Source organism: Tasmannia lanceolata, unplaced genomic scaffold, assembly GCF_043159265.1.
Source record: "Tasmannia lanceolata isolate RefF3 unplaced genomic scaffold, GAP_Taslan_0.1 ptg000008l, whole genome shotgun sequence".
In the NCBI taxonomy this organism is placed as follows: Eukaryota; Viridiplantae; Streptophyta; class Magnoliopsida; order Canellales; family Winteraceae; genus Tasmannia; species Tasmannia lanceolata.
Genome location: NW_027518685.1, coordinates 3,095,247 through 3,109,667, shown reverse-complemented (window position 1 = coordinate 3,109,667; position 14,421 = coordinate 3,095,247). Strand labels below are relative to the sequence as shown.

The window sequence follows — 14,421 nt, the reverse complement described above, 5'->3', positions numbered from 1 at the left end:
AGTTAGGGCTGGATTTTCCAACTCTGAGGGCGGGTCAGGGTTCATTTTGTTAGACCCTGTCTCAGGTTGGGTCGGATTCTAGGTTAATGCCTCGGGTACCGTGACCCGGCCCGACCCTAAGTTTTCTATTATAGAATTGAATCATCTGTGCATGTTTCTTTTGCTAATGTTTTCTATTATCTTGGATTGATGTTTCTTTAGATTATTACTATTAATTGTCTATGTTGCCCGTGATGTTGTTGAATTCATATTGTTTTATTTTGTTCCCTTTCTCTGTTTATTGATCATTTTGTTCTATATGATAAGTGGTTGCTTTATTTTTGGCACTCTTAACAGGTATTGCACTAGGGTCAATTAGGGCCGGGCCAGGGCTAGCATTGAGCCCTGTAGAGCGAGCAATGGGTTGAGGTTTTTCGGCCCTGACTCAGGGTCAAGGCTGGTTAGGGCAGAGATAATGGGATCCAGGGTTGGGCTAGGGTTTTGAAAAACCTGACTCAACCCGACCCTGTTGCTGCCCTAATCCAAACCGTCCATGTAATGGGCCACAACGTAAATAGGTTGTGCTCAAAAATCATTTCTATAGGATGATCCCAACACTCCGATCTATTGAGGAACTGCATATTATAGAACTTCTATAGATCGGAGGGCCAGGATCATCCTATGGAAATGGTTTTTGGGCCACAACCTATTTACATTGTGGCCCATCACATGGACGATTTAGATCATGCTATAGCGTGGTCCGTATAGTACTTTTTGGGAAATAAGGGACTATATGGGCTTACACCATATAAAATCTCGTTTTTGGGTGATTAAACTAGTAGTAAAAGCCCAATGTTCATCTCTTTTCAGTTTTTAATCTCAGCCATTAATAGAAAAGTGAATGAGCTGATTTGGAGAAACACATTTAGTCCGGAGGGAGGTGAAATGCTTTCCTTTAGAAGTTACGGGGAACAACTTTTATGAGAAATTATGTGATACCAGATCGGGCATGACCTTGAAAAAAGCGCCACCCTTGATATTTGATCCAAGAGCAGCCCCTTTAAAAGACGAAATTTAGGCCTTCTGAGAACTTGATTTTTTTTTTAAATATAGAATTATTCCGAAATTTTGGTAATTTTGGCCAAATTTTGGTAAATAATTAAATAATATTTTTGTCATTACTGGATTTCGGCTGAAATGCAACTACCGAAATTTAAACAGAAACCGAAATTTAAAACCATGGTTTCAACAGTATTTTCCCATCTTGAGCTTTGTTCCATATCAGTTTGCAGGTTGTGGATTGCAACGGGAGGGTTAAAAGAGCACGTTCAATGATTATGTTTCTAAAAACTTCCAGCAGACAGTTGGGGATGTTTCATTCCTTGATTTCAAAATTAATGAGAGCTAACAGGGACAATGGGAGAGGAACCTCATCAGGGAGAGGCTCCTTCAGCCAATTGCCATACTAAAACGCTTATATTTGCCTTTTTTTTATATTGATACACGAGGATGACCATACAAGCACGGAAACAAGGCGTCCGCACCGTCTTTAGTTTAGCTTGTCTGGTTCTTCGTTGGCCAATCGCCTGCTATGCTGAATCGTAGGCTTAATATGCTCAACAAGGTCCCTTGTTTCCTCAATGATATCCATTAGCTGCTATGTGCCCTTTGCTTTGTTGCTGGCCCAAGCTAGTAAGTTTCCTGAGTCACCTATAATAAGGGAACCCAAACCATGCTCCGTGAACTATTTCAACACCATAGGGGGGACACTCTTGCCTTCGCTTCATTGACATCACAGACCCCATCAGGACTTGAAAAGGATAGAATTGCAAAGCCAACTGAATTCCGAAACAAGCTTCCAATGTCCACCCGCACCGGGTTTCCCTTTGTGCTTCCATCAAAGTTTAACTTAATCAAACCAACGGGTTGTGGTGCCCACTTTGGTAGTATTTTAGCTTCTTTTCTTTTTTCCATCACTATCATCGACTCCCTGGTGCTATATATTTGAGAATCATTTCCATTCCTACACCAATGAATACAATCTGCTTTGATGTCAAACTCAACTTTTCCACAGTTGGGAGAGGAATTGATTTTTAGATCCAACCATGGCATCTAAATGGCCACATGCGAAATCAATACACTGAAGGAAAAGACTTACGAGCTATTCATCTTTGCACGTCAGTTGATCAACTATTCCACAATGGAAAATGGGATACTGAAAATCTCCTAGGCCACACAACAATCAACAGCGTCCTTGACAAAACTCTTTCAATCCCAGTAGCCTCAAACGAAATTATTTGGAAGCCTATATCTGATGGAAGATTCACTCTGGAGAGCCCTTGGAATTGTCTTCGGACAAAGAAGCCAAAGATTCAATGGGCTTCCTCCATCTGGTTTAGAGGCCATATCCCAAGCAGAGCTTCATTCTTGGCAAGCTCTTCATCAAAAACTCTCCATCCGAGACAAACTCCTGGGTCTGGGCTCCTGAGACTCACTGTCTGTTGTTTTGTGGCGTTTCTCCCACAGAAGAAAGGCACTCGAATCCTTATTAAAAGAAGAGGAAGGGATTAGAACCTCTCACCCTGGAAAAAAACCAACTTGCAATGCCCATAAGGACAGCCTTCACTGCTTCTATCTATCACATCTGGACAGAGAGAAATAACAGAGTCCATAACAAGAAATTCAGACATAAACAGGAGATCCTCAAGGATATTTTATCCATCGTAAGAGCTAGATGCATTTTCCTTCAGACTTGATGGTCAATCTAGCCAGTGGAACAAGACTTTTGCCGAAATCTTCAACATTCCATGCATCACAAGTCAGAAAGCTCCCAGATACTGCTCATGGATCCCTCCAAAAGTGGCTTTGCAATGCATCCTTAGCCGATGATAACGCAACGATAGGAGGCCTCATCCGAGACTCCAAAGGTACCATCATGGCTGCTTTCTCTCTCCCAATCCAAACAGACCAATTTCAAGAGCTGGAACTTGAAGCTATTCATCACGCCATCATCCTTGTAACTGATCTAAATGTCCAGCACCTTTGGATCGAATCAGATTCCCTTCTGGCTGTTAACATTATAAAAGGTATCATTGCTTGTCCCTGGAAGAAGAAACCGCTCCTTGCCGATATCGTCAAGAACCTCATGAACTTCTCATGGTTCATCTCTCACATATGGCGAGAAGCTAATCGAGCTGCTGATTTCCTCTCAAAAACCGACTGTCCTGGCAAGGGTTCAGCCATCTTTGGCAATCACTTTCCGATCACCCTTATTGACATTGTAAAGGAGGACCTTGAAGGCAACCTTTACTCCCGGATGTATAATTTCTCTTTATTTTCTGTGTTGTTCTCTGGTCAGGGTCTTGCCTAACCCCAGTTACCAAAAATAAAAAATAAAAATAAATAAAATAAGAACTTTTCCAGAGTCTTTAAATATATTACTTGGAAAATTGCAACCCAAGCATGCATGCCATAAAAAAATTAATAATGGAAAATCCCCAAATTCTAAAAGAAATTCTCATTGCAATCATTGGTTTAATAACATAGAAGAAAACTACTAAAAGGAAAAACCACTTACACCAGTCAAAGTTCTACAATAACAATATTTCAGCATCCTTAGAGGATCTTGGAAAAGCCTGCAGTTCTTGAAATCGTTCTGCTAAATGTTCAGGCGAAACTGATACTAAACCTGTTTTATAAGGGACAAGAATAATCTTTTCTAAGGCCACCCCATACTTGAGCAGATATTTCACCAGCTCTATCTCATTATCTGTTGCCAAAAATGATGTTATCTTTAGTTTCTTGAGGTATAGTGGACTTCCGGTAAATACCTTTTCTAAATAGTCTCCCGTGTAGCTCTCCTCGGAAGCCTAACAAAAGAATCATAGAACCAGTTGTAATAAAGGAGAGTAAGCAGAATCACATGAAGTGTAAGAGCTTTAATCATGGTTGATGCTTACATTGTTATCTGCCATGTAAGCCATTTGGTCAACCATGTCGCTCTCAAGAACCATGGTTTCAAGATTGGGAGAAATCCTGAGTATTCTAGCTATACCTGGAAGCTCCATTTTACTCAACACCGTTTCCAACTCCAAATACCTGAATTTATGGGGGAGGATCTCTTCAGAGTATTCACCTGTTTGTTGAAGATGCTTTGACATAAAAAAAAACAACAATGTAAGTTGGTAATTAGATTCCTAGAAAGGAAGGGATAGCAAGCATTTCAGTCTCGAACTCTCATTTTTAGAAATCAATGACAAAAAACAAACACGTTGAGAGAGATAACCATGATATGTTCCTTCAACGTCATTGTGACTGTATTTCTCACATATGTGCGTGTCTGTTCATTCAATCTCTTTTGTTCAACAAAATGTGGCTGTTATCCTCTAAAAAATCATTTCATTGGACAGTTGTGAATTGCTATATCCATGCAAACCTAGAGAAATCAAAATGAGCGATAGATCGATATTATACCTGTTTCAAATATTGCACGTTAATTATAAATTCCATATCACACAAATGTCAGATAATTCAATACAAGTTATAAAATCTGGACCTATCAATATCCACGCCAAGTCTGCTCATTTATTTGGATACAGATTTGGTTATCACATATTGTGAGGATCTGGAATGAGGATCCTCCAAACTCAAAATTCTTAGGATACGGCAAGGATCTGTTATTTGAGTCTAGAATATGGGTATGGATAGCCATTAAAAAACAAAGAATATGGGTAAGAATCCTCTAAGAAATTTTTTTGTTTAAATCAAGTGTGGTTTCAACTTTGAAAAGCACATATCTCTCCAGTACAATAAAGCAATCCTTTCTTAGTGTTAAAGTATAAAAGATAAATTACGCCTTTCTCTAAAAGCTTAAGTTAACATGGTATCAGAGCCAAAAGGTCTTGAGTTCAAGCCTCCCGGATAGCAAAAATCCACATGCGATGATCGGCCCAGTGGGACCCATGTGCCACGTGTTAGCCAAGTGGACCGCATGTGCGGGGGAGTGTTAAAAGTATAAAAGATAAATAACGCATTTCTCCAAAAGCTTAAATTTTTGGAGAAGTTGGTAATTTAACACTTAGAAATGTCTCTCTCTATGATAGGATTCTCATTTCCTTCATGATGAAGAATATAAAATAAATAGTAAGCCTTTCCAGCTTAGGACTATTAGGATTCTCATTTCCTTTATGATGAGTATACAAAGAACAAAGAAGTTCTGTGCTCAAAAGGTCATCTTTCTTTAAAATTCAATTCTCCGAATTACAGATCGACTTGATCTTAAATCCAACATATGAGTCGGAATGATTTTGATCTTGGACTCAAGTGCTTGATATTATTTTTGAATTCATCGGTTATATCTGATTGTAATTGTGAAATTCATTCAAACCCCTCAATTGATTGATATTATCTTTGAATTCTACATCAGTTTGGTATCAAAGTTACGAGATCTAGTTTTCTTCCCTATTGGTCTCACATCAAGCCTATGATGGCTAGCAGGCAAGATAGAGAAAATGAGGTAGACCACAACGCGTACATAATCATGCTTGGTTCACTTCAATACTTAGACCTTCATACGCCCTGACATTACCTATGCTACAAATCAAGTGTGTCAGTTTATGCATAATCTATCTGAGATAAGAACACCTACAAGTTGCTAAGAGAATCATGAGGTGTCTTAAAGGAACCTTGACACATGGTTTATAATACAACTCGAGCCAAAAGAAAGATGTAAAGTTGGCCAGATTTTAAGATGCCGAGGGCAATGGTTTCCCTTTCTTTCCACCAATTTCAATAACCTAACAGCTACATCTTCAAGAGAATGACCACATGTAGCTCTCTAAGAGGAATAGATCTAGAAACAGTAATCGAATTATCTTTCATTTCCAATACAAAATTGGCATTTTTAAACTTGGCATGCAGAGTTTTTTTGTGCACTGTTTACAACCATAGAAATTTCCTAGTAACATATCAATGTGGCCAAAATATGAGAATTTTTTTTTTGTCACATCGATGTCCGTAATAATAGAATTCAAGGAATTGCGAATCTCACTGATTGTAGACAGTTCAATTTTCCCAAAAGATAAACAGATTTCCTCTATGAGGTTTGCATGAATAGGTAACTACATGTCCATTTCTGAAGTTCTTGATGTGTTATAGGTTCTGCACCTATCAATTGGCAACTACCCCACAGAGAGGGAAAGGGGACACTCCTAGAAAATCGAATTTCAACCAAAATGCAGTGATTCCTTTATTACTCCAATTATGAGAATAAATACAAATAAACTTTCCTCCCTCCATCTTGAGAAAGATGGCAACTATCCCACAATTGGTATCTACTAAATAAGAAAGTTTATTAACTTGGTAACAAACATAAAGGAAATAAAATCAAATCACGAGAAACTAAATCAAATCCTAAAAGGTAATGTTATCAGATGTTTAACATTGCCACCCCCTAAGCCACAACATTTCCTCATGGCGTGAAGGAAGGAAACTGTGTAACTTCCACCACTCCATCGTTTGTTTTCGGTTTCATCCAATCGCATATTAGGTTCCTCCAAATCTTCAATCATAAAAATTTGCATGCTCTTACATCAATGACTGGGTGTGAAGCGCTCATCACAATAATAACAAAGACCTTGTGCGCACCTACTACACATCTCCTCTATTGAGCACCTACTACGCATCTCCTCTTGTGAGATCTGTTTTACCGGGGCGGTAATCGTTCCGGATCCACTCTTTGTGTTGGGTGGGCTGGTTGTAACTCTCAAACCCAACATTTGTTGATCCTCTTGAGCCCGTATGATTCGTCGTAGAGCTAGTTGGAAATGCGACACGACTAAGGCCTGGGCGCATTGACTTCTGCAAACTATCTAACTTCTCTTCTTGGCTTCGAGCTAGACTCATCGCATGCTTTAAGGAAAAAAGGTTGGAACATTAATACCTCTTGCCTGATCTCGTCTCGCTAGCCTTGTATGAATGTTCCCATGAGCACCTTGTCCGTCGACCCCTAACCCTATTTGCAATCCATTCAAATTCCTCTTGATAACCTTGGACAGCAACCCATCCAAGTTCTCATGATCAGTCGGACCAAAGCGTGATAAGAGTGCTTCTGTAAGTTCTTTCCAAGAATGAATAGATGTGGTTTTGTGCATCCATTGGAACCATGTGGAAGCCACCCTGTCCATGTGAAATGACACTAGTAGAACCCTTTCATGATCCATTGTCCTGTGACAACTAAAAAATTGTCCTTGTATATAAATTCAAGGGGATCGTGTCTATCAAATCTAGGAAAGTTTATTTGTGCAAAGCGCGTTTTGATCCGCCCATCTCCTTGCACATTTTGAACATGACTACTGACAATTGATCCGCCTTCACTCGCAACATTCAACTCGTCGTCACCGGCAACAGTTAGCATCCGTGATGACAATCGTTCCATTGCCTGTGGACGGATATTAAACTTGTCATCAAGTTGCTCCTTCACCTCAGTCTCTTATGCTTCAATGCAATCGACACGAGCCTCCATCTCTGATACCAAATGATAGGTTATGGACCTATCAATTGGCAATTACCCTCAGGGAGAGGAACACTGTGTCCTCTTGGAAAAACAGATTTCAACCAGAATGAAGTGATTCCTTTATTCCTCCAATAATGAGAATAAATACAAATAAACTTTCCTCCCTCCATCTTGAAAAAGATGGCAACTCTCCCATAATTGCTATCAGGGGCGGAGCCAGGAATTTGGTCTAGAGGGGGCAAAGAATGGTTGTTGTAGTATGTTGGGCCCACACCTTTTACACTTCTTGTTTTGATAGGTGGGGTCCACAATCTCCCCCTATCACATGCATTATGTGGAACCCACAATTTAAACCTCGAATTTTGATGTATTGGTGCCCACTATGTTTTGTTGGGTGGGGCCAAATATTTACATCATGGTCCAACAATGCCAGAGATTTCACTATTTACATTGTGGCCTAGCAAATGAACAGTTTGGATCATCATATGAAGTGGGACCTAGTCTTTTTTCGAAGAGGGATCTAGTTTTTTTTTTGAAAAATATTATAGTTGAAAAATACTACATCCTATTCACACTGTGGTGTGGACCAACAAATCCCGGATTTCAGGGAGGCAAGTGCCCCCATTCGCCCACGGGCTACGTCCCTGATTAAAGGGGTACGTGCAACCTATTTACATTGTGGCTCAACAAATGAACAGTTTGAATCGTCCTATGAAGTTGGCCACAAGGTAGGTTTTGAAAAACACTGGACTTCACGTGCGGACAACATATAAAATCTCATAATTACCTATATCAATCATGAGTTTTTATATGGTGTGTGGCTGTTCACCATTTTACCAAAAGGAATGTGTACAGCCCACTTCACGGGTTGATCCAAACCGGTCATTTATTTGGCCACAATATAGATAGGTTTTGCCTCAAAACTCATTTCCAATCGATGATCCTAACCTATAGAGGTTGTCCCTTTATTGATCGGAGGGTTAGATCATCCTATGAAAATGATTTTTGGGGCACAACTTATTTACATTGTGGCCCATAACAAATGAACGATTTGGATCATCCCATGAAATGGTCTCAGTCATTTTTGAAAAATACGTGGATCTTTTTTTTGTCATTGCTCATGTAGAAATTGAAACTTTAGTGGTGAGAGAGAGAGAGAGTAAATCACATTAATTGAGAGAGAGAGAGAGAGAGACAAATGCTATAAACAAGGGATTTACGAAAATTTAGCATTAACTTCAGTTGCTTTTTGAGGGGATTAAGAAACAAATGCTATAATACAGGGACATAATCTGAGAAATATTTTCGATTTTCAAGTGGGTCTTTACTAGAAAACTGAATAAACCTATCACATAGCGAAAATTTCCCCATTTTCATTGGGGGCAATTGCCCCCATCGTGCCCTGTTGGCTCCATCCCTGATGGCTATCTACTAAATAAGAAAGTCTATTAACTTGGTAACAAACATAAAGGAAATAAAATCAAATCACAAAGCTGCATGAGAAACCAAATCAAACCCTAAAAGGTAATGTTGCCAGATATGTAACAATGTGGTGGCAGACAATTTTAAAAATCTTTAATCGCCATGCGATGGAGAGGGATGCCACTCCTAAATGGTCATGATATTACTTGGAGAGAAGTGTTGACGAATTTCCAACACCAAGTTGTAGATTTTGCTCATTGTTTTGGTATCCTTATATCCGAACTTGTGCTAAGCTTTAATTTCTTCAATTTTTATGTTCATAATCGCTGTTGTCCTTATAGAATCTATTTAGAAGAAGAAAAAGGTACCGCTCATGATAAAATTAAAGATTTCCCACTAATCTTGAGTGAATTACAATGAGCCGAATGAGGGTTTATAAAGAACACTAAAAAAGAATAACATAGAAAGATAAGCACTGATTGTGGAAAGAGATAAAGATAGAAACATACTGATATAACCTAATTGCTACTCTAATCTGGTTACCTAGGATATCTAGGTTACCTCATCTGTCCAACTTGCTTAATCTACCACCAAGATAATCCAACGGTTGGATGTCACATATTCTAACCAAGGTTTTAAATTTCGGTTTTGGTGCCGGTTTCCGCCACCATCGAAAACGAAATGTTCCGGTTTCGGGCAAAAAATTCGGCCAAAATCATGTCAAAATATAATTGAGATTTCGTTTATTTTTTTAATTTCGACTGAAATGTCGAAAAATTCAGTGTCAATTTTGGCAATTTCAATTGAAATTTTTACTATTTCGGTGGAAATTATAACATTTAAGTGTACATTTTTAAAATTTCGGTGGAAATTTTGTAAAAAAAGTATAAAAATATTTCGGTGACATTTTGGTAAAATTTCGGCGAAATCTTGTCAACAATGACTTCATATGAATTTCGTTTCAGTTTGTGCCGAAACTGAAATATTTCAATTTTGGGAAATATTTCAATTTTGGTTCGGCGGAAATTTAAAACCATGATTCTAACAACTCAAACTAATGCGTAGCAACAAACATAGAACACAAATAGAAACATACCTGCATCCACCACCAACTCTGGACCTTGAGACTACGGACATGAGTTAGAGCGTTAACAATCTTTCTCCAATTCTGGAAAAAAGCGTTGGACAAGCTAAAAATAATGACAGCTTCAACCAGAGACGACACGTCCTTGATCAAATAATCATCCGCTAAATAACGGATACAGGTAAAAGATAAAAGATTAGGAGCATCAATCTCAACAGATCCATTCATTTGAATAGAATTGACGATGGAGAGAGTTTTAAGCTTCACCGAGTAGATCTTGAGAGGAGCCATGTACAAACCAACATGATCCAGAACCAAATTCTCGAGATGCGGACAAAAGTTAAGAAGATCCGGTATCGTGCGTTCTGTCAATCCGATTTGTTTCAGATGAAGAGTCGTGATTGAGCCAAAGCGCATATCCGGGGTCGGATCAAGGCCGGGCAAGCAGAGTTTCAAAACCCTAACCGAATCACGAATGAAGACAGATGGGTTGAAAAGGAAGGGCATGTCCCAGAAGTAAAAATCATTGTCTTCCCATTCCCTCTCAAGTTGTAAATCGAGCTCTTTCACGTTACGAAGGATTACGAAACGGATCCATGAGGATAGATGTGATTCGTAGAGTTCGTGGTCGTAATTGAACCAGATCCGGAGTCTGTTGATTTCAGATCCTTCGTGGAGGAGTAGGGCCCGGTCCACGAAGCTCGCGAAGAGGCGACGGCTTTTTGAGAAGTCTTCGGTTGGGGAGACTATGAGGCGTTGATCAAAATCAAGATTGGTGGTGAGAGTCCAGAGATATCTCCATCTAGTAGAGAGGAAGCTTGTATTTATAGCGTCGAGGATGGGGAGAAAGGAGAGGATGAGGAGGAGGAGTTGATCTGGTAAATTGGTGATGAAGCAATGATTGGGGTTAGGCTCCCAATCACTGTCTTCTTCTTCCTCGGAAATCGAATCGTTGTTTTCTTCTTCCTCTACTTCCATGGAAAGAGTTAAGAGTGTGCTTTTTCTGAGAGCAATACTCTTTTATTCTCAGTGTTAGGGTTCCGACACAGAAAGAAACGGAAACTTTTGACTGCACGTGGCTTATGTCATCCGTGACAGTGACGTCAAGGCCAGCCAACAAATATGACAAAATCTGCCGTAAAGTGACCATGTGTGGTTGTTCTCTAATGCAAAGGTCCCAAATTGCCTAGCAAATCCCTTTACGCTGATATTGAGGCTCCCACTAACTATAAAGCACGTTTCTTACCTTCTTACCGGCTTTTATGATAAAATCACCCCTCTACAACACTACTATCAAGGAAGGTAGGCCCCACCACAAAATGATCCAAACCATCCATTTGATGGCCTACAACGTAAATAGGTTGCATCCCAAACTGTTATGGAAACCTTAAAGATCGGAGGGTTGTGATCATCCCGTGGAAATGATTTTGGGGCACAACCTATTTACCTCACGGCCCACCAAATGGACGGCTTGGATCATCCTATTGTGTGGACCGTACACTTTATTTCAGAAAAATATAAGTGGGGCCTACAATTGGGCTTTAATGTTACTGTACGACCTGAACCATAGGATGATGCAAACCATCCATTCGATGAGCCACAATGTTAATAGGTTGTGCCCCAAAAATCATTTCGATGCGATGATCACAACCCTCCAATCTATAGAGGTTTCTATAACTTGCAGTTTCTCTTTAGATTGGAGGGCTAGGATCATCCTTTGGAAATGATATTTTGGGGTGCAACCTATTTACACTGTGGGCCATCGAATGGATGGCTACCTTGCTCACAGATTAAAACAAATTAATTGTTGGGCCCACCAACCGTTCATGCATGTTGGGAGAGAGAGAGAGAGAGAGAGAGAGAGAGAGAGAGAGAGAGAGACCGCATTGGAGTAGCGTTGTACCGGTAAAAATTAGTTGGGAAAAGTGCTTTATGGGTTACGTGACTTACGTCTCACTTTTCCCGTTAGTGGGCCGCCGAGGGGATATCAGCGCCCATCCCTTTTTAAGAATCAATAAGACCAAAGCAAGGACTATTGGTTTTTCTCCTATATTTTGGGGTGCAACCTATTTACGTTGCGGGCCATTGAATGGATGCCTACCTTGCTCACATATTAAAACAAATTAATTGTTGGGACCACCAACCGTTCATGCATGTTGGGGAGAGAGAGAGAGAGAGAGAGTAAAAAGTAGATTGGAAACATGCTTTATGGGTTATGTAACTTACGTCTCACTTTTCCCGTTAGTGGGCCACCGGGGGTGGGGGTATCATTGCCCATCCCTTTTTAAGAATCAACAAGACCAAAGCAAGGACTATTGCTACAGAGAAACATCAGAATTCCAGGAATAATAAGACTTACTTCCAAAAACAGAGTAGGTGAGGTGACATACTTGTCATACCTATACGAAACAAAGATGCAGTTGTAAAATCTATACATGTCGATCTAAGGATTTCTCTTCGGTAAACAAGTCGACCAACCTTTACCATGTTTGGCAACCATGAATTTTTTTTCCATGTAATATTAGCTTACAACTGTTGAGGGAGGGTTAGGGAGAGTGGGAAAAGGACAGAATTGAGAGGGCATGGTAGGTTAAATCTTCTAGCGTTAATAGACATCCGTGAGAGTATTTTATACAAAACCCTTCAACAAAAAAAAAAAAAAAAAACACAATTTTGGTTGGAGTGAATTTGCTTCATAATGGTACAATCATTCCTACACAAATGCACTGCATCCCATCCAAACTCCGAAGATAAGTGTGCTTCTGGGCGCAACTAGTACCTTCAACAACAAAAAAACAATTTTGGTTGGTGTGAATTTGCTTCAGAATGCATCCCATCCAAACTTCGAAGTTAAGTGTGCTTCTGGGTGCGACTAGTACAAGAATGGGTGACCGCCTGGGAAATTCTCGTGTTGCACCCCTTGTTCTTTGCCTTAAAAAAATAGTCCACATATCAGCATTCCACCAAAACCAGGGGTGGTATTTATTGCATCTCAAGTATGCTTCAACGATATCTTCCCATCTTGAGTTTTGTTCTATATCAGTTTCAGGTTGTAGATTACAAGGGGAAGGGTACAAGAGCACGGTCGATGATGATGTTTCTCTGAACTTCAGGTAGATCGGTAGGGATGATTCATTCCTTGGCTGCAGAATTAATGAGAGCTAACAGCGACAATGGGAGCAGATCCTCAGCAAGGAGAATGGGAGAGACTCCTTCAGCCAATTGCCATTCTAAAATGCTTATAGAACAATTACCGATGGGGGACAAAAATTAGGCGGAATTATCAATAGGACCCATGCTTTTCAGAAATTATCAACGAGGGACAAAAGAGGTCTTGTCATTAAAAGTTGGACGAAAATGCCCTTTTCTTAAGCAACACGTTTTGCTTTTCCACTTTACCCTGTTCTCTCTTCTTTCCCTATTTTTTTTTACCATACCGGTCATCTTCTTCATCATTTAGCCAACATTGGAGGCGGGAAAGCTCGAAAACTTGAAACGTGAGTTCATTCCCATCATTAGTTTTAGGGTTTTGCATTTCTCCTTCTCCCTTTCAATGGAGGATGAGGAAGACGAATCGTAGGGTAGAAAGAAAAAAAATGGTGAAAATAAACGAGTGAAAAAAACATGAAGTAAAAATGTGTTCATAAGGGACTTGATAAGCCCATTCGGAATTTGGTAACCCCATTTTGATACTGGATAACCCCAACCCCAGAGACTTGAAAACCCCCTTCCAAAACTCCAGTACCCTCGGCCAATTTTAATGGACTTGATAAGCTCATTCGTAAATTGGTAACCCCATTTTGATACCAAATAACCCCAATCCCAAATACTTGAAAACCCCCTTCCAAAACTCTAGTACCCTCGGCCAATTTTCAGGGACTTGATAAACCCATTCGGAAATTGGTAACCCCATTTTGATACTTGATAACCCCAATCCCAGATACTTGAAAACCCCCTTCCAAAACTCCAGTACCCTCGGCCAATTTTCAAGGACTTGATAAGCCCATTCGGAAATTGGTAACCCCATTATTGATACTAGATAACCCCAATTCCAGAGACTTGAAAACCTCCTTCCAAAACTCCAGTACCCTTGGCTAATTTTCAGGGACTTGATCACCCCATTTTTTATACTAGATAACCCCAATCCTAGAGACTTGAAAACCCCCTTCCAAAACTCCAGTACCCTCGGCCAATTTTCAAGCACTTGACAAGCCCATTTGAAAATTGGTAACCCTACTTTTGAGAGTTACTAACTCCCTTCCATAGAGTTGATAAACCCCTTCTGCTACAAAACCCTCTGCCTATAGCAACTCTTCTAATGGCATTACAATTCTGCTCATGATAGAAATAACAAAAGAAATGGATGTTGTTTTCATTAAATGTGCTTCATGTATTACATCCCAATTTGTGCATTACAAAAAAA

The 14,421-nt window shown here is 39.8% G+C and overlaps 2 protein-coding genes across 2 annotated transcripts; one reads left to right on the top strand and one right to left on the bottom strand.

Annotated features, from left to right (window-relative positions):
• The first annotated feature begins 2,713 nt into the window (after positions 1-2,713).
• On the top strand, positions 2,714-3,349 carry LOC143882439 (uncharacterized). The gene has a single exon (XM_077385931.1). The coding sequence runs from the start codon at positions 2,714-2,716 to the stop codon at positions 3,347-3,349; it is 636 nt and encodes a 211-aa protein (XP_077242046.1).
• A 220-nt stretch (positions 3,350-3,569) lies between these two features.
• Positions 3,570-10,976, bottom strand: LOC143882438 (putative F-box protein At1g49610). The gene is made up of 4 exons (XM_077385930.1): positions 10,011-10,976; positions 7,337-7,417; positions 3,939-4,130; positions 3,570-3,848 (listed from the first exon to the last, which is right to left on the bottom strand). The coding sequence occupies exons 1-4, from the start codon at positions 10,974-10,976 to the stop codon at positions 3,570-3,572; spliced, it is 1,518 nt and encodes a 505-aa protein (XP_077242045.1).
• Positions 10,977-14,421: the final 3,445 nt, after the last annotated feature.

Bases quoted from the DNA above. Each gene is read 5' to 3' on its own strand.
- LOC143882439 (XM_077385931.1), top strand. From the start codon at position 2,714: ATGCATTTTCCTTCAGACTTGATGGTCAATCTAGCCAGTGGAACAAGA.
- LOC143882438 (XM_077385930.1), bottom strand. From the start codon at position 10,976: ATGGAAGTAGAGGAAGAAGAAAACAACGATTCGATTTCCGAGGAAGAA. The intron at 7,418-10,010 runs GTATGTTTCTAT...ATCCGTCCACAG, and splicing joins AGAGTTGGTGGTGGATGCAG to GCAATGGAACGATTGTCATC. The intron at 4,131-7,336 runs GTCAGTAGTCAT...TTTATGTCAAAG, and splicing joins CGAGTGAAGGCGGATCAATT to CATCTTCAACAAACAGGTGA.